This window comes from Eubalaena glacialis, chromosome 11, assembly GCF_028564815.1.
Source record: "Eubalaena glacialis isolate mEubGla1 chromosome 11, mEubGla1.1.hap2.+ XY, whole genome shotgun sequence".
In the NCBI taxonomy this organism is placed as follows: domain Eukaryota; kingdom Metazoa; phylum Chordata; class Mammalia; order Artiodactyla; family Balaenidae; genus Eubalaena; species Eubalaena glacialis.
In genome coordinates this window covers 29,666,382-29,690,210 of record NC_083726.1, presented here as the reverse complement: position 1 = coordinate 29,690,210, position 23,829 = coordinate 29,666,382, and the positions used below count along the sequence as shown (strand labels likewise).

The 23,829-nt window shown below is 35.1% G+C and overlaps 1 protein-coding gene across 2 annotated transcripts in view; it reads right to left on the bottom strand.

Moving 5' to 3' along the window:
* DCN (decorin) overlaps positions 1 to 16,163 on the bottom strand; it is a 35,106-nt gene extending 18,943 nt beyond the window's left edge. The window contains exons 1-3 of one of the 2 annotated variants that reach the window (XM_061204254.1): positions 15,933 to 16,163; positions 11,798 to 12,044; positions 655 to 767 (exon numbers count right to left, since the gene is read on the bottom strand). In XM_061204254.1, coding sequence (XP_061060237.1) covers positions 655 to 767; positions 11,798 to 12,011 — 327 coding nt within the window. In that variant the 5' untranslated portion in view covers positions 12,012 to 12,044; positions 15,933 to 16,163. Of the gene's footprint in view, positions 1 to 654; positions 768 to 11,797; positions 12,045 to 12,824; positions 12,921 to 15,932 lie in introns of those variants that run through there. The other variant, XM_061204255.1, reaches the window with a different exon arrangement.
* Between the last annotated feature and the right edge of the window lie 7,666 nt (positions 16,164 to 23,829).

Below are 23,829 nucleotides of genomic sequence, written 5' to 3'. Positions count from 1 at the left end.
TTCTCATCTTGGCTGTCAGAAAGTTGATAACTAAATCTTGCCTTGATCATGCCATCTCTTTTCTGCTGGAATCCTGACTGGTAGACTGGATGTGTTACATTACAACAGAGTAGAAGTAAGTGAAAAAGCAGAATAAAAACACAGATACAGATAAGGATGCAGCATGCATAATCTTAAATACAAAGCAAAATATATAGCTATATAGACATTTATTTTTTTCTCTTGGTGCCAGTCTTTGAGCCTTTACAAAGCCATTTGCATGTCTTAGAAAATGAATGAAAGAAAACAAAAGAAACAATGAAATAAAATAATACTAAGATCAGTCCATTTTGTGTTTTGTTCCACTATTGAAGTACAGTCTAATTGGGAAGATAAAGATTTTTATCGATAAAATGTGTGAGAAGATTAAGATATAACATATCTTTTAGAAAGCCAATACTAAAGTTATATGAGGTATATGTAAGAAAATTGGATGTTTTCTTAGGGGTTAATGAATATGATGCTTTGCTCCTTTATCACCCCCTAAAAAGAGAATTTAATAAATACTTATGTGCTTATTTATTACCATATGGTAATCTTGGCCTTACCTAAGTTTTGTTTTCAAAAATACTTTGAGTTAGATCTTGTTATAACTCAAATAATAATAATTCTTACATGAAGGTTCTTCAGGTTCTTAAAGTCTCCATCTTTGATTTCAGTTATTTTGTTGTTTTGCAGGTCCAGCAGTGCAGTGTCAGGGGGAAGATCTTTTGGCACTTTGTCCAGACCTAGCATGAGAGTAAAAGCAATGTGCACTCAGTGAAAAGGGACACATGACTACAGAATCACAAAAGATGTGTTTACAGAGAAATCAATGTTTCAGTGATAGTTTTACCGCTACCATATTTTTCTTCTTCTAGGAATTATATCAACTGTAGTTTAAAATATCTGTTCTATCTTTTCCAACAAAGTCAAATGATTTTTTAAAAAATCATAAACAGAGCACATTATTTACCCCATGTAATTACTCTTCTGCATAATAGGAAAATTAATATTTTGTAAGATGTGGTTCAAATGTCTCAGTACACAGTGTGTTTTACCTCATTGTTCTTGTTTTAGAAAGTCATTCCTTTGGTAAGTGTTAAGTGGGAGTGATTTGTAAACCTGTATCTTTCTACATAGATATCCTTTCAGTAGAGAGAGCTTTAGCTAAATCATCAAAGATCCTTTTGATAAACCTAATGCTGTCACAGATCTACATATAAAATTAAAATTATGTGAATATGGAACCACGCTGTTGTGTCAAAAACTTGAAAATTTATCCAAACTTTTAGGAGAACGGTTCTTTCAGTTTTAATTGGAACGTTAAAACAGTATCAATTTTATGACCAATAGATATGTAGCTAATCAGAATAAAATGAACAAAATTTGTTAATATAACTTCTCTAAAATTTATTATATGAAGCATTACGTTTGGACTTTAAATTTAGATCTAAATAACTGAGTTATTGTTTTTAGTTTATAAATGTAAACACATTGAAAAACCAAATGCTCTATGGCATTAAAAAAAGACATTTCAATAGTCATTCAACTAGATGTATAAGGATAAACTGCTTTTATTCAAAAGGTATGGCATTTAAAATAAATTATCATTATGAATGTTAACGGAGAAAATATTAAATTATATAGCCTTTTTCCTTTCTTTCTTCCATTGGCTTTGTTCCATATTGATGTAAGCAAAAATTTGATATTTTATTAACTCAAATTCCTATGGTCATTTTCATATTTTAAGATTGCATAACATAAATCAGAAACGCTTTTCAACCTCGCCATCATATCTGAGACTCAAAGTGCTGAAGATCATTCTTTCATTCATTCAATAACGTCTTATTGAATATCTTTTAGACACCATTAATTTATTAGGCTCTGGGGATATAGCAGGAACAAGACAGAAATTGCCCACATCCTCATGGAAAAAAGAGTTCAATCTACAGTTTTCAATTAAAAGGAAAATTGAAACAGGGTATATAATAGCTGCTATGTTGGGAAGATATCTTTTCAATTTTCAATCTTATGTAAGCATACAGGTAAATTATCATGCTAACCATATTCCTATCTTCATATTGCCATGAAATTTACAGAAAATGTATCTGAAATACCAACTTCTGATTTCTTTCCAAAAAAAATTTTTTTGTTCACATTATCACTGTTCTGTTGATAATGGCAAAAAGTCTAGTTCCCAATTCAGTGATCAGCTATGGTTATAAATTTGAATATCAAACTGCAGGTGATTCTGCACATGCATAAATATATTCCAAGAACTCACTACAGAAATAGTTCACAGAGAAATAACAAAAATGAAGTGATTTCAGTGATGAACAGCAAACCACCAGAACAGCTACCTTGTAGGAGGATATTTAACTGCACTATACACTCATGATCACTGCCATTTTCAGAAATGTCAGTTTGCTAATTTCATGCAATTAAAAGTGGTAGACTTCTGCCAAATCTTTGATAATTAGTGTTCTTCAACGCAGAAAAGGCACATTTCCTTTCATTTGGAGAAAAGTTACTGCCTACATTTCATCACTACTTTGTGGGCTTCTTTGTCAAAGTCTTAATTCCCACTTATGCTTAGTTTTATACATTGTTGAACTTATATTATAGTGGCCCCCTTAACAATTGTTCAATGCCAAGGTGAAGATACATTTCAGATGTGAAGAGAAAATGATATATCTGGATGGCTGACAATTTTGATTATGTCATTCTAGAATTTTATAGTAATAGGAACTGCTTGGGGTGAATTATATACATCTTTTCCCTGAAGATTTAGCATAAAAAAAAACAGTCTTGTGGTTTCTGCAGCTTAGTTCTTAGAGAGTTGTTATAATGATTAAAATCATAATCCTACAATCTTCTCTGAATTACTAGAAAATTCATATACATTTGAGGGACTTCACATATCAGCACTTTATTATTAAAACTTTATTTAGCTTTACAATTTATAAAAAAATTGAAAATATGTTATCTCATTTACCTCACAGCAATCCAATGATTGCCAATAAGGCAGTATGATAATTTCATTTTTTCAGATGATTTTTAGAAAAAGTTCAGTGACATGAACAAGCTCATGTAGCTAGGAGTGACAAAATGCAGATGAAAAGCCTAATCTCCTGGCTTCCAACAGGATACTTTTTTTTCCTATCATACCTATTTGTATCCCCAAGAAGAATTATTCTGACATCAGACCCAATAACATGCTGTACATTTAAGGGCTAGACAAGGTGTTAACTAGCTCGCTCAAAAAGTATAGGCAGAATACCAAGGGGAAATTATCCTAGCTATGAGTTCTTAGAATGTCACAAAGGGAAGGACCATTGAGTATCAGCTAATCTATGGTTTCCAAATTCTGATCAGGTAGACTCTATGATGAGGTTCTTATCAGTCTATATCAAAATCAGAAAACTATGAGGGCAATTTGGTTAGTTTTAATATAAATTATTAGACACACATACACATGTACACACACACATTTCTGAGACTAGCTCCTGCCTCCATTTTAAATATACCTTCTTTAAAATAATGATTCTGATAGCCGATGCCAGGTTGCTGTTATTTTGTTGGATTTGGTTTTGACCTTCATAAGAAAGTAACTTGTTCAACATTCAAAAAATTTTACTTGTCCCAGAAATCAGCAACTTTCAAGCCAATCTAATACTCTCTTTTCATAGGTAAAGAAACAGAAACCCAGTGAAGTTAAATGGCTTCTCCACAGTGCCTCATGGCTAAACTAAACCAAGAAAAAGATGCATGAATCCTCACTCTAGAACTACCTGATATGCCATGGATGCATGGAAACGATGTACATATTTTTAAAAGATGCTGATCTACACTGTCCCCTGAACATACTGTGCTTATTCCCAGCTACTCATTTTGTTCATATAATTTGTTTTATGGAATACTCCACCCACTCATTTTCTTCCACTTCTGTTCTAACAATCCTTTAAAGTGTACCCACTATCCCCACCCCCCTCTATAATATTTGTCATAACCACTCCAGAAAACAAACTCCTCCAAAATTCTGATCTATCAACTTATTATGTATTATACCACATTTTAGTTTTCTTTCTTTTCTGTAAATTCTGGGTAAGTAGGGACAAATGACTATTTTTCATGAGAGCTTTGATCTTACTGCCCTATGTACAGAAATAAATTTTTGACTGATTAGTTTTAAAATCATAGTATATTCTGCTGTCCCATTGTGAAAAGTTCATGGTCATGGCTTCAAGATCTTTTCTGCTATGTTTTGTTACAATCATCTCTTCACATCCTTCTTTCATAAAGGTACATATTCTCATAATAAATCTCCCAAATTATTAGGATGCAACTGGCTCAGAATTCAACAAGCTATTCTATAAAATAATTTCCTACTATAGTGCATAGCAGGGTCCCAACTCCTGGTACCTGTAATTATTATCAATAATGAGAAGAGAGGGTAAAACTCTAATTATCTTGCTGATTATTAGTCTGTAAGTCTGTGACAAATGATTGTTTTTTATTTTCTGTACAATACAATTATAATGCCTATTATCCTGGAAGCTGCAATCTATTTTTCAGTTGTTATCACACACAGATTTTTCACCTAAAGCACTTGATTCTGAGTTGGTTTTTCTTGTCAGTCATTTTGTGGGCTTCTTATAGTCATCATTTTTCCCATGAAGTTCAAGACCTTTGGACAACTCGTCTACCAAGCCCCCCACCTTTGGATGATAACCCCTCAGTTTAGTAGGCACATATTCCCAAAAAACAATTAGACTCCCCAAAAAGCTGTTCATGGTCAATTTAACCCTAGTTCAATGATGGCAAATCCTACAGGCTTGCAAATCTGTAAAATATCAGTCTTTGTTTATATTAGGGTATTCTTTCCTTTCTTTTCCTCCCTCCCTTCCTCCCTCCCTCCCTCCCTTCCTTCCTCCCTTTTTTCCTCCCTCCCTTCCTCCCTCCCATCCTTTCTGCCTTCCTTGGCATTAATTATATCTCCCATCTTACATGTTCTTATTCAATACACACTTGTCCAACCCCATCAAAAGATGGAGTCAAATTCCTGTCCCTTCAAATCTGGCATGGCCTTATGATGTCTCTCTGAACTAATGGAACGTGGTGAAGGTGACAGAGCATGACTTCCGGAGCTAGGTCAGAAAAGGTTGTTCAGCTGCTACCCAGTTCTTCTGGGATGCTCGCTCTGGGGGCATCGAGGGGTCATGTAAGAAGACTGTCTACACTGAGACCACTATGCTGGAGAGGCCACGTGAGACACTCCAGATGACAGAAGAGCTTAGCTCCTAGGCAACAGCAGGACAAATTGCCAGTCATTAGAGTGAGCTGTCTTAGGTCCAGTCTGGGCCATCCTCCCCATGGCTATGGCCTCAGCCAACACCTGACTACAAATGCATGAGAGACCCCAAGTGAGAGCAGCCCTTCTAAGCCCTGCTCAAATTCCCTATAGCTTAAATCATGAGCAAAATAAAATTATTTTTTAAGTCACTAAGTCTTGAGGTAATATTTATTCAGCAATAGTAACAGGAAAAAAGTGGTTTCCTAAATTTAATTATTTTTCAATGAGCATTCTTTAATATAATTCTAAATCTTCCATCAAAATGCAATTATTTTCAAGGCTAGACTGAATTATTTAGTTGCTCTTCCAAATTCAGTAAAGGAAACTTTATCTTCTTTAAAATAGGGTTATTAATTAAAGTAAATAAAACTCTACTTAAGACATTACCAGAAAGTCATTTTCTAAAATAAAGGCTAATAAGAATTGTACTTTTTTTTCTAGTTGTCTCAGTGATGAATGGTATTTTTGTGCTAGCAAATTTCATCAATCTGGTAAACATCATGTTGGACAAAGGCCAGGTCGTCCTAAAACATCATGCCTTTTTTTCTTGTTTTCTGCCCTGTGGCAGGGGTCCAAACTCCAAGATTTATTCTTGTTGATTTCCAAAAAGTTTTTATATTTCTGTCTTCAATTTAATAATTAGGCCAATGGTGATACACTTTAGTTTTGTAGGAGTCAAAATAATATGTAGGAGTCCCAGCTCCATCAAAAACCATTTCTTCCAAAGGCAGGAATGTTTCCCTCTTTTCCTCTTAAAAAATAGCAATTCGACTCTGATGGCAGTTGGATTCAGAAATAATAGATCAACATTTTAATTCGATTCTCTTTCCAAATAACTTAAGGAAGGTTTAAGCTTCCTGGTTCTATAGTCATCCTCAAAAAGAATAAGAAAGGATACGTTACAGTTCCATGACTCCTAATTTCCAGTCAGCCATGTTCCACCCTGTTTCCAGCTTGAGAGAATCAAGAATATTGTAGAACTATTCACTCATTCAAGCACTAAGCCATGCATATGTTCATTTATTCATTTATCAAGCATTTATTGATGTTTGAGAACCTACCAAGTATAAGGCATTTTTTGGAGTGGAAGACCAAAAGATAAATTATCACCATGCTCTTCTTCTGGTAGAGAAAGTAAATATTTAAATAGGCAATTAAAGATAATGAATAATTATTATCTATGTACATATAATTGAATATTGCAGAATCATCAAAGCAAATATAGATCACAGTGAAAGCACAGAAGTAGACAAGCTGCAGAAATTGCCTCAAAATCATCTTCAGACTGAGTCAAGGGTTAATTGAATCTTGAGTGTTACAGTGTAGCTGCTACAGGACTTCATCCTTTTGTTAAGACTAGATTGCAAACTGGGTTAATTCTTCTTTATCCTTATTTTCAAGGAAATATATAATTTTCTTGCTACTCCTTTGAAGGAGAAAAGTTAAGATTAGAGGGTCTCCTGCATTTCCTCTTTCATCCAGGAAATTGATATTCTGACTAACATATTCCCATCCTGTCCTCTGGAGCCAGGAATGATCTTCCAGAGGAGAATGCATCACAGCTGCAGTCTAACCAAATGCCTTGATCCCACACAGCTGCCTCTTTCTCCCTCCTGGGACTAAGAAGGAAACCAGGGAAATGTCAGTTGTCAGTCAGGTCAAGGAGACAGATGCTTCCTTTGGCCTTCTCTGACCCCTCTCTTCCTCCTCCTCACCTTTAAACCCTTGAGTCAGGGGCTTTGGTTATCTGGATCACACCTGAGCATTTCTCTTGCTGCATCTGAGATCTGTCATACTCTATCCTTACCCAAAACTATTTTAGGCAACCCATGGGCATGCTCTGGGCACAGCCTCCTTTTTGCACCACATCTTAGAGATACCCTTTTGATGCATCTGAAACTCTGAATGAGAGTCACCCCCACATCCCTGCTGCTGTAAAGCTAGATATAAACAATGAAAGCAACTAAGCTTCCAGCATTCTCTCTGCCCCTCTACAAATAGTCCTAATTTATTCTTCTAGGATGATTTCATGGAAGAAGTCTAATGGTTCATTTACTTCATGCATAAGATTTGCTTCTGGAAAACCAGTTTCCCCAAACAAGAGACAAGCTCTGGCATCTATGTCCCAAGTGGTGACCACTAACAAAATTTCCACCAATTGAGGCAAAATGATTAAAAAGAAGAAAACTAACTTTATGCAATTTAAAGGGTTGTACAGTTTCCTGAGATTTTTAAAAAGTAAAATATCCTTTGCATTATGAGGTACATTTTAGGGACCATTAGTCATTTACAACGCTTTTGCTTGGTAAAATAAAATGTTTCATCTTCTGGCTTCATGTCTAGAGGGCTAACTATGCAGGCTATGAATCATCTGTGATTATTAAATAGCCAAAAGCTTTATTGTTCTCTCTACTCAACCAAACCAATTTTGTTCAAAGGAATAGTATTTGGAGAATACTAATAATACTAATAATTATACAATTTTCTAATTTTTATCTATTTTATGATGTGGCCTTCTTTGGGGGGAGGGGAGAGAAGGTGCTATTTTGTATCCAGCTTGATAAGCCATATACTTAGTATTTCTCAATTTCACATAAAAATAAAGAACATCATGAGAAATAACTTTGTGTTATTAGCTGACTTTGTCTGAAATGGTCAACTGAACATAACAGTTACTATGAAAAATATTTTTATAAATATTTTCTATTCTTACCTAATAAGGTAAGAGATATTCCCATTTATCCAGTGAGGAAACAGGTTTTGAAAGTTTCAACGTTACAGGTAATAAATGGTAAAGCAGGACTTGAGTTCAGAGGTGTTGAACTGCATGACCCAAGATCTTTCCACTATTAAATATTTTTAAGGGTATTTCAATTCTTTTGACAGTTGTTTATAAGAAGTATATCAATACATATTGCTTTAATTTGGAAGAATAGTTAAAAAACAATACTTAGGCTTATTTCACCTGGCAGGGCTGATGTGCTTTTAATAAATGAGATGAAAGTCGGTACCAAATAATGCTTCTTGGTGACACTTGATCCACAGATGAATGGCTGAGCCAAAGAGTACATAAGTAAGGGAACTGTCTTCCTTTAAGATACTAAGTACATAAAACAAAGCGTCCAATCACAGGATTAATATTAGGGCATTCAGACAAGAATGAGTAACATTGTGGGATTATTATTTTAAGGAAACCCATAGGGCTCTGAATTTGCTAATCCTACATTTACTTTTATATTGTTATTTTTATAAATGCTATAATTATGAGTGGATTTTTTATGTCTTAAGAGGATAGATAAAGAAAGAAAAGACGATATGGGTCTCATAAAATTCTGGTTCAAATTACAAGTTAAATTACAAGTTCAGCCAAATAATTTGGCCAATATCAACGGAGAATTCATTACTTTCTTAGACAGGCTAAAATATATGTTTACTTTTTCAATCCCCCATGCTCTAGAAAAACATATTATAATGCTATTCTGATAAGTTGGAACTAGGGACTAAAAGAGTCAATGGATCTTCTTGAACACCTCAAGTTTCCCATGGACTGATTATTCAATTTTAATTTCACAGTTTTTATATCTTAGCTTTGAAAGAACTGTTTAAAATTTTGATGCTGTTTAACTTTGTCAGAAATACTTCTTACTGGCAAAAATAGTCAGACATTTGAATAAGACATGTTTGCTTATATTAAACATTATGTAGATAATAAGATGACAAAGCTCTATTGTCCTTCAACACTGAAGCTCCGCTCTGCTCATTAAAAGCTCTAGCAAGAATAATCCTTAAGAAAATATTAGTCCTTGGTATAAATAGGCATTCACATTTCTCATCCCAAAGTGCATTGCATTTTTTCTTTGCTATAATAATTCAAGCTTCATGTTCAGATTACTAGAGAACTTAAAACAAAAAATAAAATAAACTGCATTGCCTTTACTATGAGTGAGGTTGCCCATTTCCCCTTCTTTGCTTTTTCCTATGTTTCTTTCATCTTTTACTCCACATAATCATTATATAGAAAAAAAGTATTGAGGCTCTACTATGGGTCAGGTACCTCACACAGATAATCGAATCTCTAAGACTGACTGTGATTTCTCTACAGATGAAAATGTCAAGGCTCTGAACAGCTTGCCATGATCATAAAGGGAGCAGAGGCTATGCAGTAGTTGAAAATGTGAATACAGTGTTTTCTTTAAAGGCAGTGGATTGCTTTTCCTTTTAAGAAATGTATTTTCTGTTTCAGAAATATCTGACTGATTTTTTGGACAATATATTTAAATATGCATACGTGAAAAAAAAAAGTAAAAGTAACTTGGATGAGACCATTGCTCATTGGAACTCAGTACTCCCCTTTAAACATGGTTCCCCAAAACGAATCATTATTACAATCTTAGCTACTACTTCTGTATATAAGATCAGTAAGCCCAAAGGAATGATGTACACTCTGGGCTCTTAGAGAAAAAGATAACTTGGAAAACGTTCTCATCTGAAAACAACACAAAATAAACAAAGCAAAACAATAACAAGGACAATCAAAAAACTGTATCATGAGACATCCACACCAGTGAACTTGATGTTCCCTAAGGCTACATTTTTCTGTTTAGTTTGGAGCAATAGGCTTGGGAGTTTTTTTGTGATAGACAATTAGAAAACTGTCCCAATGCTTTAATCAGAGTCAAGCTTTATGAGTTATTTATCATGAAAGCAAAGTAAAACTATATTTTCGGAAGAATAAAACTTCAGTGAAGTGACTGGACAAGCCTTCCTTAAAAATATCAACTCTTTATTGTTGACAATATGTGTAGTGGGGGGTAGTTATGGATCCTTTTAAACTTGTTCTCAGGCAAAGTGAGATTCAATTTGCATCACATTTCTTAGGAACTCGGCCATTTTTGCAATATTTGAAAAACTTTACCACTAGTATATCCATCATATGGTGATTCCCTTCTTCAGATATTTTTAACACCATTATTTTCCTGTCTAAACCAGTAATGGAGGTAATCTCTAGATGCCATAAAAGTTTCTGTAGAATTTGCTAGTAATCTAATCCCCCTTGTCTCTAATACACAATTCAAAAAAGGAATAACCACCACCAGTAGAATATCAGACCCACAAGAACTAGGACCATATTTGTCTTCCTCATCCCTTTCTCCCCAGGGCCCAGAACAGATCTGACCTGTTATGGGATCTCAATATATTTTCTGAATTAATGAGTTAATTAATTAATCTAGTGGAATTATCCTGTAGCCTTCTTAAAGCCTTTATTTACACGTTTTATTTGGGTTTAAATGGCTATACAGTACATGTCAGCATCAAAGAATCTATCTCAAAGTGTTTGTTTTTCAGTTGTTACTATTTAACATGTTTTACATTTTCCTGGGTTCCTGTATGTAGTTTATTCCAATTCTAGGAGTTAGTAGCAAATTTTCCTGCAAAATTCTCCTAGAAAGCATATTCTGAATAAATATAGGATTTCAAAAGTAAGTGCTCTACAAAGCTATGGGGTTTATTCTATAAGGAAATGCACCATGGCAGAATCATTCTGTGAGGATTTTCTTTTTCTTTCCAGTAAGAAAAATGAACCAAAAAAAAGAGGAATGTGAATCAGCTGCCATGTAAACTAAATTCATTCCCTTTTGGCCCATCTGCTGGGGCTTCAAACTTTCTGGAGATTTATCTTCTGAGTATATTGCTTTTGGAATTCCCAGGCCAAATTTTTCTTGAAAGCTAATAAATCAAACTGTATTTACAGTGTTAGGATAAAGACATATGCTTCATGATTATGTTGAATATTTATACCATAACTTAGTTATAAAGATTTCCTTTGAAACATTCTAAAGAATATAAACAGCTAGATTACAAAATGCCAAAGGCAGAGGCAAAACTAAGACCCAGGGATTAAGGGAGTATTTTGGTACTTGAAAGATAAATTTCTGTTCTAAAAGTTTACTTGTTTTGCTCTTGATAACTCTGCATACTTTACAATTTAGTAATGTTCAAACTGTTATCTGGGCTAAGCCAAGAGTAGAGAGATCACCCAGGTTTTCTTAATATCTAAGATTTCATGAGAGCAAATCATCAAATTAAAATAAGCTATCACCCTGGAATCATAGAACATAAGATATTATTTTGTTCAAAATTTTATTTTACAGAAAGGGAGCCATGAAGCTCAGAAAGATGATTTTCTTTTTAAGTGACTCGTCCAAGATTGCAAAGTGATGGAGCCCTGACTTAGAAGAAAGTCCCCTAACTTCAAAGCTATTTCTTTCTCTCCTACTCTGCTTCCCTTACTCCTCATTAGGTGGCACTGTCTCTCACATTTGGAATTGCAGAAATTAAAACTGAAAATGCTAAACTCCCACAGAAGCCATTCCCATGAATAAAGCAGACAAGGTAGGTAAAGAGAGCCTGCACCCCACTCACCCAAATCAGAACACTGGACAACTCGAAGATGGCATTGACAGCGGAAGGGGCACACTGGTGCCTGAGGCTCGAATTCAGGAACTTCGTGAAAGCGGTCGTCCGGGCCTATCCCAGAAGCCTCATCTTCCAGCATAAAGTCAAATAAGCCTTTCTGCTGAAACGGTCCAGCCCAGGAAACTTGTGCAAGCAAGAGGAAGATGAAAGTTGCCTTCATGATTTATCTCATGTATTTTCACAACCAAGGAACCTAGGAAACAAATGAAAGGTTTAGAAGAGTAGCCTTGCCTAGTGTATGTGGTTATTCTTAAGTAACACCTGACAGTGGAATGAGCATAGAGAAAAGCATAAAAAGTAATATTTTATTTATAGTTAGGAGCAGAGCGTTAGAAATATATTTGGAAGGTAACAAGGTACATTAGAGACTAACTTGCACAGCTATTTACTTATGAAGAAAAATTTGAATAGTATTTGAATCTGCTTGGTTGAATTTGGGTCTGAATCAAGACCACGGGTTATATAGTCAAGCCACCTGCAAAACTGTTATGATGATAAACCACTTTGGAATTTTCAGTGCTCACTCAACACAAGCCATGCCACAGTTAAATAAAGTTTTGTCTGTACACATGAGAGATCTCCAATTCCTGCTTCAGAAATATCTCTGGAAGCCAATCTCATTTCTCCACCCCACTGTATTTATCTTGGTCCAGACCCTTCTCATCACTCCCTGAACAAGAGCTTCCAAATGGACTCAGCCTTGAATAATTCTTCTGCTCCAGGCCATCTTCCACTCTGCTGCCCAAGTCATCTTCTAAAAATTAAATTTCATTGTATTAATTTTCTACTGCAAACCCTTTGTTGACTTCTCACAGCTTGCCAATAAGGTCTACATCCCCTTTGTTGCATATAAGACCATACATAATTTGATACCAACTGATATTTCAAGCCATATTTCTCTCCATTTTCTCTCTACTCCCAGTCCCCACCTCAAACCTGACACTCAAAGCTGATCACCATTTAAAGTACCTACCTTGTAAGAGTGTGGTAAAGACTAAATGAGATAATGGGCTTCCCTTGTGTATTCCCTGGCTCATTCAGGCAGGATGCTGCTTTCTCTTCTATGCTCCCAAAGCACCGTTGCTTACCTCTTTTAAAGATCTTATCACATTATATTGTAATTTGTTTCGCATGGTTGGCCTGCCCCCCCCACTAGAAGATGTACTCCTTCAGGGCGTGTCTTAATCTTTGTTGTGTACCAGGGCCTTGCACAATATTTTGCACATAAATGACTCAATTGACTGTCAATTTATTAACAATACACGTTATTCAATTTGTTCTAGGCAACCAACTAGTCTGATTTTTAAAAATATGATTATCTTTTTTCAATATCAAATTTCTAGCATAAGAAAGATATCAAATTGATAACCTCAACTTGGTATAAGCAAGATTCAGTTTTTAAAATAAATCTATTGGCTAGTTTCTCAAACTAATCATTTTTAATAAACTAATAAACATATATGGAAAATCCTATCTGATTTTTATATGACATATGTTATCTGATTTTACCAACAGAACTATTTTGTAAACAAATCGACAAACAGAAAGTATGATTTCGACAAATCCATACAGTTTTTATCCATTCATTCAACAAGCCCTTATAGATATGTACATCTATGTTATTGAGTCGGTTGTTTAGTTGGCTGAAGTGAACTAAACGTATCTGAATAACAAAATCTTAATAAATCTGAATAACAAAAAGTAGTTGATCATGGGGGAACAGTCAATTTTTGAGTTCTTATATTTTCAAACCCCACTGAAACTGCTCAAAGTATTCCCAGAACACATTGTAGATATTATCTTTAGTCTCATCATCTTTAATTGTACACTTATAAGGGTTCATATTAAAGTTGTACATTCATAATTAGAATTAGAGAATTATTTTCAGTCATTATCCAATTATAGCATATACAGAAAAGAAAAAGTCTTTGTATGCTCTAACCTTAATGTATCTTCTGGAAATGTTTGCCTAGATCTACTAGAGGGGAAACAAATGTTTTAAAATTTCTTACACTTTTATTCTTAGTTTATATTTATTACTGAAGCACATCTAAGGCAGCATGTATGCAATACAGACTAGTGACTTTTCATTTAAATAATACCACGAAAATTATTATTCACACTGCCCCTTTAAATTCAGTATCAGGTTTCCTTTAGAAACCCATTCCCACTCAGTTACTGCATTGCCTTTTAAAGGAGACCCTATTGTTTTGGCAGTGTTCCCTTGGATTGGATCTAAGGGAGTGGTTTTCTGTCTGTTTCACATTAAAATGCAATGTTTATGGTTTACCACAAGTTTGCTAGCCTTGCATATTTAATGTCTTACAATTTTTGAGAAAAATGAAGCAAACTAATTGCAGATTTAATAAAAAGCAACGAGAATTAATGCAGATGTTGCTTTCTGATCTTTCTCCAGAGTAGAAAATGCCTGGTTCACAAATCCAAAAAAAGGAAATGCTAAACATTAGCTCAGAGGAATATTATCATTTACATTTGTTTACTCTTGTTAAAATGGTACAAATTCTCTATACAATAATCTTTTTGGTTGAAGCTGAACTCAGACAGCTTTTAAGTTTCCATTACTTATCATTTTCGTGTGTGTGTGTGTGTGTGTGTGTGTGCATGCGTGTGCGTGCATTTTAACCCTGAATGTCCTGGGGAAGAATAATATGTGTCCAGGTACTTTATACAAATTCCTCCATGAAATAACTTCTTTAAAATTAGTGTCATAATATTTAAAAACTCAGCATCTTAAAACAATTAATGTGGGCTGTTGATACTGATGATTTCTTTAATCATTTCCTTCCTTTCTTAATAAATCAGAAAAATAAACAAAAAACCCCCAGCAGTTGCCTATGTAGACAGCAAGGAGACTATTCTTGAGATGATATGCTATTAAAATTTCATTTCAACTGTTTTAAGTATTCTTAGAATGTATACCTCTTTTTTAAATGCTAATTGCTAAGAATGTCACTACTTTACTAAAGCTCATTGCCATAATTTATGTGTTCTATCAAAAATAATAATTTCTGGTTTCTTAAACTACTTCATTTCATTATACCATTCAGATCAACATTTGTATGATGTCATTTAAGCCTTTGGTGTGATTTTCAAAGTCAAAATTTAACCCTCAAGAGATAAGTGAAGCTGTAAATGCAGAGCAAATTAAATCCCCCAGCACTAGGTGAATTAAAAACCTCAATAATAATAGAAATAAGTTAAAAATAAATAGTAAAAGCAGTATCTATCCATAAATAAAGGCTACTATAGGAGGCATTTGGTTCTTTTTCTGGTCAAAATAGCAATTTGAAGAAAAAGCCACAGGTATTTACACCACTGGGAGTCCATTTAACCAGTGGTCATCATGTTACCCTGTTTTGAAATTAGAAAGAAAAATAACCCACACTTTCATTTTATAGTGAATGTATCTTATAGTAAAATTTTATTTGCAGCGAAAATTCTGGCAGGGTCTCTTCTTTACATTTAAGAAATTATGTAGCTAACTGTGAGATTATCTTAGTTCAGTCCTTAATAATCAGCATAAATATATTCAGTGTTTATTTTCACCTCTCTGGTGACAATTTCTATTATTTTCTAGGTTGTAGAAATATACATTAGACTTCTATAAGTTATCACCAGAGTTCACTTCTCTGAGGTTTTAAAGTTCTTAAAATATACAAGAATTCAGGAGGAGAATAAATCCTTAAATATATAATCCAACTACGAATAATATGCCAGTCTAGAATACTTTTCTATAAACATTTCCCAAAGAGCTAAACATTTAATTAGTACAAATAAAAAATATATCAGTAAAGATAGTCATGGTGTTAGGTTATAGTTTCTTAAGAAACATCTTTGCAAGAACAGAGAGAAAGAACTAAAGCAATGCATTCAACCATTTTACCAAATATTTACTTTCTGTTTTCAAGCAATACTTGTTTAAAATGATGCATAAAGGTTACTAAAACTTTAGCACACATTGTTTTCTTTTTTCCTCTTACCAAATAATCCCTTTTTTCTCAACTTGATCAAACTTTTATTAGTCTGTAGCAGAGTTCAGGACAATTATTGAAAACCATACCTTTTAATCCGGGGATCTGCCACAGGAGCCCTCAAAGCTGAGATGTAATTACACTAAATATTCAGCCCAGGCAAAAGAGTTTGCAGGTGTGGAAAGGAGGAGGGGGCAGGTGCTGCTCTGTGACTGTCACTAGGTTGAAAATCTCCTGCTTCTACTCCATAGCACAGTTAAAAAATAAGGTTTCCCTCAATGAACACAATCCGGCTGACACCCACATTAGATCATATGGTAATGATATGTCTCTTGTATTGTAGCCAGAAATTTTATCGGCCTTTTTTTCTCCCCATTTAAATGCTTTATTCCTTTTTCATCTGCTTAAGATTCTAAACTTCTTCTGTAGTATAGCAGTGGAGCAACTTGACTTGGAATTTGTTTTACCGCGTCGATTCATTTCCCTAAAATTGTAACTAAAGGGTTTATTTCCCCACCCCCAACCCTACTCCTTTATCCACCCTTTCTAGTCTTGTTTATAAGTCACATTTATCATATTACCGAAATGACAGTTTTTCTTGCTTTCAGGATGTGTAAGTCCAGCAAATGGAATGAAGTTATTTTAAGTGTGGTCTGTGAAAATAAATGAGTAGTCATTCGGATTCTTACTTGCCTTGGGCTGTTTGTGCAAGTTCAAGTACTATGCTGTGGAGGTTTTCTATGTATTTTGAACGTACTTCTAAAGTGTCCTGGAAGAAAGCCATGGTTTTATATGGAAAGCATGTCATTTATTACTTTCCTTACTCATAGTTTAAAACCTTTCTTGTTGTCTACCAGTTGTGTGTGTGTGTTTTTTAAAATAAAACACATAGATATTAGAAGTTGATCACAATTTAATTTAACCTGTATATGAAAATTTTTATTTTCATAGGCTACACTTTTATATAATTCAGAACTTTGAAAATGGCAATAAAGCCTATGGCTCTTTCCAAATTCAGTAAATAGAAAGTGCAAATTCAAGGAAAGATATTTATTCAGCCAGGGGAAAGCTTTTTTGAGTTTTTGTAATTCCCTTGCTGGATGCTGTCAGTTCTCTGTGTGTGTCTCTATGTTTTGACTTGTATCTTTATGTCCTGGCCCCCAGGCTGTTACCAGGTAGAAACTTGAAATCAACATCTGTGAAACATGAGAGGATAACCCTCCCATCCTCCACCCTCCCTCCCTCCCTCCCTCCTCTAGCCATCTAAGTGCACAATTCTACAGTAAATATACTTTTGCCTTGATGAAATGTGAAGAAATTAAAATTTTGAGTGTGCATCTAAAGAAGGGAGGAAGGGTACTATCACATGCTATTTTGTCTTATTTTCCAAGCCCAGTCTCCATAATTTTAACACCTTACCCCACTCCTTTTCTCCTTGGCATTTAATAAACCCATGCTCAGTTAGTCTGATGGTTTAGGAAAAGGCAAATATTTTCCCTGGACATTGGTGCAAAATCCATGATCCCCTTACCTGGAATCAATTAACTTTTCCACTTGAACTCCTCCTGCATTTATCTCATTCTTATAACATGCAATCGCTTCTTCATATTATGGTTTTTTATGTACATCTCTTACCCCAAGGAATAAAGTACATCCTCTTCATATTTGTAAGAGTCCCCACACTCAGCACAAAGTATATAGTAAATTCTCAAGAAACACTTGACGAATGACTATTACATGAAGATAGATCATTAGCTATGGATCATACCATGATTATTGTCTTGCTCAGGTCTGGTTTGCTCCTTATCAAAACCTAATCTACTATAGTGCTATAGTGTATATGACGATTAACAGTAGTAATTGTTACCAGAGAGAGAGAGAAAGAGGGAAGGGGGATTGGGAGAAGAAGAAGAAGAAGAAGAAGAGGAGAAGAAGGAGAAGAAGAAGAGGAAGAAGAAGAAGAAGAAGGAGAAGAAGTAGGACAGGAGGAGAAGAAGACACATTATCTTGATATGTAGATCATCTTACTTTTATAAAGCAGAACCATTCTGGCTAAGTTTCACATCCAGGTTCTTCCCTCTGATAGTAAGCAATATGAACTCAGCATTCTTATCCTCTCTGAGTCTCAGTTCCCATATCTGTAAAATACATAAAAAGTATTACCTAATACATTATGTTGAAATAAAGATGAAATGAGGCAAAAGGTATAAGGCACATAATTCAGAGCATGGCTGGGATAAATTAAGCTCCCTGTAAATGTTAGTCTTTATTGTTTTCTGATGTATACCATAGCAATCCTTTGAGTGGGGCAAGGGAAATCATTTTTACTCTTTCCAGTTTATAGATGAGAAAACTGAAGTCCAATGATCCGCCCAAGCTCACAGAGCTAGTAAGAAGCCCAATAGAAATGAATACCCAAACCTTCTCATACCTAACCTAGTTTACCATTACTATACTGCATTTTAAGAAAGATCAAACTCTTAAGTTATAGGAAATCAATAATAAAAATTCTTGGGTAACATGTCTTTGCAGACTAGTTTAAAAACTGTGACCAAGTTTTACAATTCTTTTTAAACTTTATCTTTGTGCAGGAAAAAATATTTCTATCTTTTAAGTTTTAGTAAGAACCTCACCTCCAAAATCCCAAGGATTTTACTGAATATCATTTTATTTAAAATTTGTACCTTTAATCAGATGTTGTTACATATGTTGTCATAACCACTTTTAGATGGAAGAAATTAAGTCACAACAAAGTCACATACAGCAAGGCAAAAAGAAGCCATAAGGACCATCATCAGAATCCCAGGTCTCTGGCAATCAAATGGGAAATGAAACAGTTTTGAGGCTAGAAGCCATGCTTGTGTAAAGGAGGCTGAAATTTATCCTGGCTTGGAATGTTTGGGGGTAGGGTTCACTGAAATCTTGGCTGCTGTATAGATATTTGAAATATTCAAATACAGAGCAGATACCAAATCTGCTGTTAAAACCACTTAAACTGTGATTTCTAGTGACAAGCCACTAGTTAACAGGGTGACTATATTCTGCATGTGGTCAAAGTTCATTTCAAGGCTAGTCACTCTTTCTCACTGACATCAAATACAAGTGATTTAAATTGTACCTGCATACTAAGATGTAAAGAATGCCAGAGCTTAGGAAGGTCTCCTTCTGACACCCTTTTATTTTCAAAGAGGTCTGGAAGCAAGTGATTATCTTCACAAACCTCATGTGACTGCTTTATTCTCAGACTGACTCTTCAAAGTAAGGTCAGCAGCTGGAATGGGTTGTTTGGCTCTTTCTTTTGCCACCCTAGACAGATTTTCTTCTTTAGCCAAGAAAGAAGGCTAGGGTGGAATTCAGGGTGGCCTAGAATGCAGGTTTGAAACAAAATTGGTAGTAGAAAATGATTACCTTGGCCATCTTCTTTCTTTCCCATATGCCTCTACTCCCCCAACCTATCGCCACTGTGTTCAGTGTCCTTGTGCCTTGCATAAGTAACTTAACCTTCTGTTTTTCAGGCTTCTAATCTATAAAATGTGTCTAAACATAGTACTACCTACATTATAGGTTTGTGGTAAGGTTTAGAAGAAGATTAATACATAAAGCATCTAGAACTGCACCTGACACATCTCAAACAATATATAAGTGTTTGTCGTTGCCTCTGCTGCTGCCACTCTTGTGGGCATGATTGTCACAAAACCTTTCCTTGGACACTCCAGTCCAGTACTCAGACTGCACCCCTGTCCTAGCCTAAGGTGTTGTCTACCTAGCAATGCAAAATATCACCTAAACTTTGATATAGTTGGAAAAACAGGGACTTTGCAGTTAGATAAGCTTGGGTTTAAACCTCTACTTTGTACTTGTAAAATAACTGTCTGGCTTTCTTCATGCATGACATTTTACTGGGTTCCAAGCCCTGCTGAAATCCATTCATAGACTTTAGAAGGATCCAGAGACTCCAGGTAAAGAATCTCTATTCTGAACAATGAAGGAGAAGTGGGAATAGAAACAAGGACAGGGTAAGTTATGAATTAAGATAAAGGTATGGAGATACGTGCCTCTCTTTCATGACAAGGAGGTATTCAGTTCCTTAATTCTCTGACTCTTGAATGTTCAGGAGCATCACTTTTGTCAAGTGCAGTCAAGAGATTTATTACTCTTTTCACAGAATTGATCAGTAGGTTGTACTGGGACACCAAGCCAAGATTTATTGAATATCCAGTAACCTATCAAGCAATCAATCAATCAGCAAATATTGACTGATGAACCACTATGGAAGAAAATGTTAATACTAGGCCCTGTGGAGGATACTAATAAACAGAAAATATAAAGTGAAGGGCACGACCTCAAAGGACTTATACTGCAGTAAGGAGATAGGGCATAAGCTGTATATATAGAGAGAATAACATTTTAGAGTTGTAGTACCATAAAACTTATAATGTATTATACAGTTATAACTCCTGGCCAAAATAAAGTATGATGGAATTAAAAATAATTGTCTTAGCAAGTCAGAAGAGGAACAGGGGAGAGATCACCTTACACATGGGTGGTTAGCTAAGTGTTTATGCAAAACAAGGTACAGTTTGAGCTGAATCCTGAAGGATAAAAAGAGTGTGAAAGTAGAGGGACAGCTTTTTTAGACTGGCAGAACAGCACTATCAAAACCTTGGCAATGAGAAAGCAAGAGATAGTAAATAAATACATTTGTCTTAAAAGGACACTTTTCAAAAAAGCCGTGAGCTCTTTTCTCATCCTTGAACATTCAACAACTACAATGGTGTCTGACATGTGGATATCACACAATAAATAAATGTTCCATGTTTATGATAATAACTAAAGGGAGATAAGGAAAGAAATGAGGGTAGAGTATGACTGTGGAAGGACTTGAAAGTCTCCCATGAGGCACTTATTTACTCATTCATTTGTTCAGCAAATATTCATTTGATGATTAATATGTGCCAATTTCCTGTGCTAGCATCTGGATGTCATCAAAGGTACTTGAATGAGGTAACAACATGATACAATTCTATTTTAACAAATCAAATCTAGCAAGTATATGCAGGGTGGTGGAACTTGAATCAAGGAAATTAGGAGGCTATTGCTTTAGTCTTGAAGTATTAATACCTTAGTAACAAGAAGATGATTATGGCCAAAAATTGGGCCCTCAGGAAATTGCTCAGGAAGCTGATGTGATATATTAAAGATAAATGTTTAGCGCACCTATTCTGTGCCAGGCACTGTGGTGTGTTCTTGAAATTCATTATCTCAATTAAGACTCATGTTAACCTTATCAGTTATGCACTATCATAATTAATTTTTGTAATCAATTTTTAAAGCCTGGAACTAAGGCTTGAAGAAGCTCTGTACTCCACCCACTGGTCTCTTTACCACTCCAACCAGCTGCTTTTGTCATGTAAGCAATGGCAGGAAAATAGTTAACTTCTTTGCTTGCATCTTTATCTCCAAGGAGAACAGTGTTTAAATGGAAAAGAGCAGCAAACAGAGATGATTAATTAAAGCTCTTGATGTCTGCAAAAGTCATAAGAAATTAACTATTTTATGTGAGTTCAACTTTTAAGGCACTAAAATAATCAGTCATCTTGATAGTGACTCTAGTGTGAGTAATTATGGAGAAATCATGCAATCTAAATTATGGAATAAAAAAAAGAAAGGAAGGATTTACACAGAAGCTTTCTCTGTGAATTCTCACATGGGAAAAGCCCTTGGGTTGCATGAAGGCTTGCTTCCCACCTTGAGTGATGGAAGAAATGTTGACATTTTACGGACAAGACCACCTTTGGAGATGTGCCTATCGAAAGTGAGTGGAAACTACAAAAGAAAGAGATAAAAGCCAGACATCTGAAAGACCATCTCCTAGCCGTGCTCCTGCCTGTTTACTTATTAGTTAACTAGTGCTGCTGGAAATGAAACCTGCTACCACAAACCCACCAAAGTTTGGTAATGCTATGCTTCCTTCTCAAATGAAGAAAAACATTCTGTGTGAAGATGAAAGTTGAAGCCACGCAGAAGATGAGATAGACCACAATAATGTCCAATGCCTGAATTGTGAGTTGAGCACACACACCCTGAGGCCAGAATGCTCAGGTTTGATTCTTGGCTCTGCCACTGATTATGTGTGACCTCAGGCAGTTTCCCCATTAACGATCGCACCTTACTACACAGGAATAATAATCACACCTTATTACACAGAAGGATAAAATGAGTCTGTTTGCAAAGGGTTTAGCACAGAACCTGTCCTATGTCAAGTAACGCAAATTTCAGAACAAACTGAGAATTTTAAGAGATTATTTGCTTCTTCATCTTGCCTTTTATTCATACTCTAACCTGAAAGTTATGTCCTGTTTAGTTTGGAGCATGCAAATGCAGGTCATGTCTGTGCAGTGTACTTACTGCAGGGCACCTATTTGGTCTGTAAATATTCTCCTTTCAGTTTACCCTGTATCCTAGGAAAAAATTAATGCTCCACCACAGAATACAGTCCTCCAGAATTTAAGTAGGCAAATGAATGAAAAGTTCGATTCTAATGTCCGTACTGTAAAATAACGGCTTTGTTTAGGAAATTTTTCTGAGATAGTTATAGCCCCCTGAGAATTATTTGACTTGATTCAAGTTGTCCCTTCAATAGCAATAATTCATCCCTTGTAGTTTTTTCTTGTTTAAGTTATTTCTTTAATAATTCATGAGATGAAAGTTTTGATGCCGATAGATATTAACATGACAACAAAGTGAACCATGTTTTCCCATTTAAACCACAGGAGTGTTTTTATTTTTGGAAACAAGCCTCTATTTTGAATGAAACCACTTTAACTTCTTGAAGAAATATTACTGTTTAGAAATAATTTATGTGCCCATTGTTTTGTAGAATGATGTCTGAGCATATTATTTATAAAAGCATTAAATCACCAATGTGTGAGCTTTCTTTATAATTATGAGTCTCTGGGGAAAAGACAGAAAATGGCGGCATGATCACATATGGTGCTTCAGGTTTAAATTCTCTTTGGGGCTTTCTTCATCAAAAGGTTGGCTTCTCATGAAACATCTTCATTCCTTGAGGCCAGTTTCAATAATTTCTCTGGCATTCCTCATGGTCTGAGACAATACAAAATCCAACTAGAAATTAAGTATTTAATTCTTCCCATAGGCCAAGAATCATACAAGTTGGTGCTATCAAGACAGCTCTTAAAGATTTGTTACCTTCTGAATGATAAGAACATTATGTGCTTGTCTGAGAAGAGTAAAACCACGTAGTGAAAGCTGCTGAGAGATTACAGGAAATACTGGGAAGATTTTTTTTGTTTTTAATCCATGTAGTTGCAAACCCCCATGGTTGCCAGCTGGCAATTAAAATGTAATGGCACCAACATTACATTAACAAGTACTTAATGATGCCGTTGCAAACCTAGTGGTGTCAAGGGCTTTTTCTGGTATGTTTTCATTGTAGTAAAAATATACATAACATATATTTTATTATTTTACATTTTGTATTCAATTTAGTGTCATTAAGTACATTTACAATGTTGTGCAACCATCACTACTATCCATTTCCAGAACTTTTTCATCATCTCAAACAGAAATTCTGTACCCATTTAACAACTCCACATTTCCTTCTCCCCTCAGTCCTCGGTAACCTCTACTTTGCTGTCTCCATGAATTTGCCTATTCTAGATACCTCACATAAAGTGGAATCATACAACAAAATTTTAATTTAGGGAAAAAAATAAGCTTTCTTTCTTTTTTTTTAGCTTAAAAAAAAATGTATTTAAGTGGAGGGAGAGTAGAATGCAAAGAAACTATCAGGGACAATGAAAGAGCTAGAACCACGTTGCTCCAAGGGAAGGGCTTCTCCCAGGAGGAAAACCCTGGCCTCAGTCATTAAACCTGATAGATGGGCCTGGGAGCTTGCTCTGTTTATGTCAAAGATGTAATCTGAAGGCACCTAACATTCTTTATTAAAATCAGCACCAAACA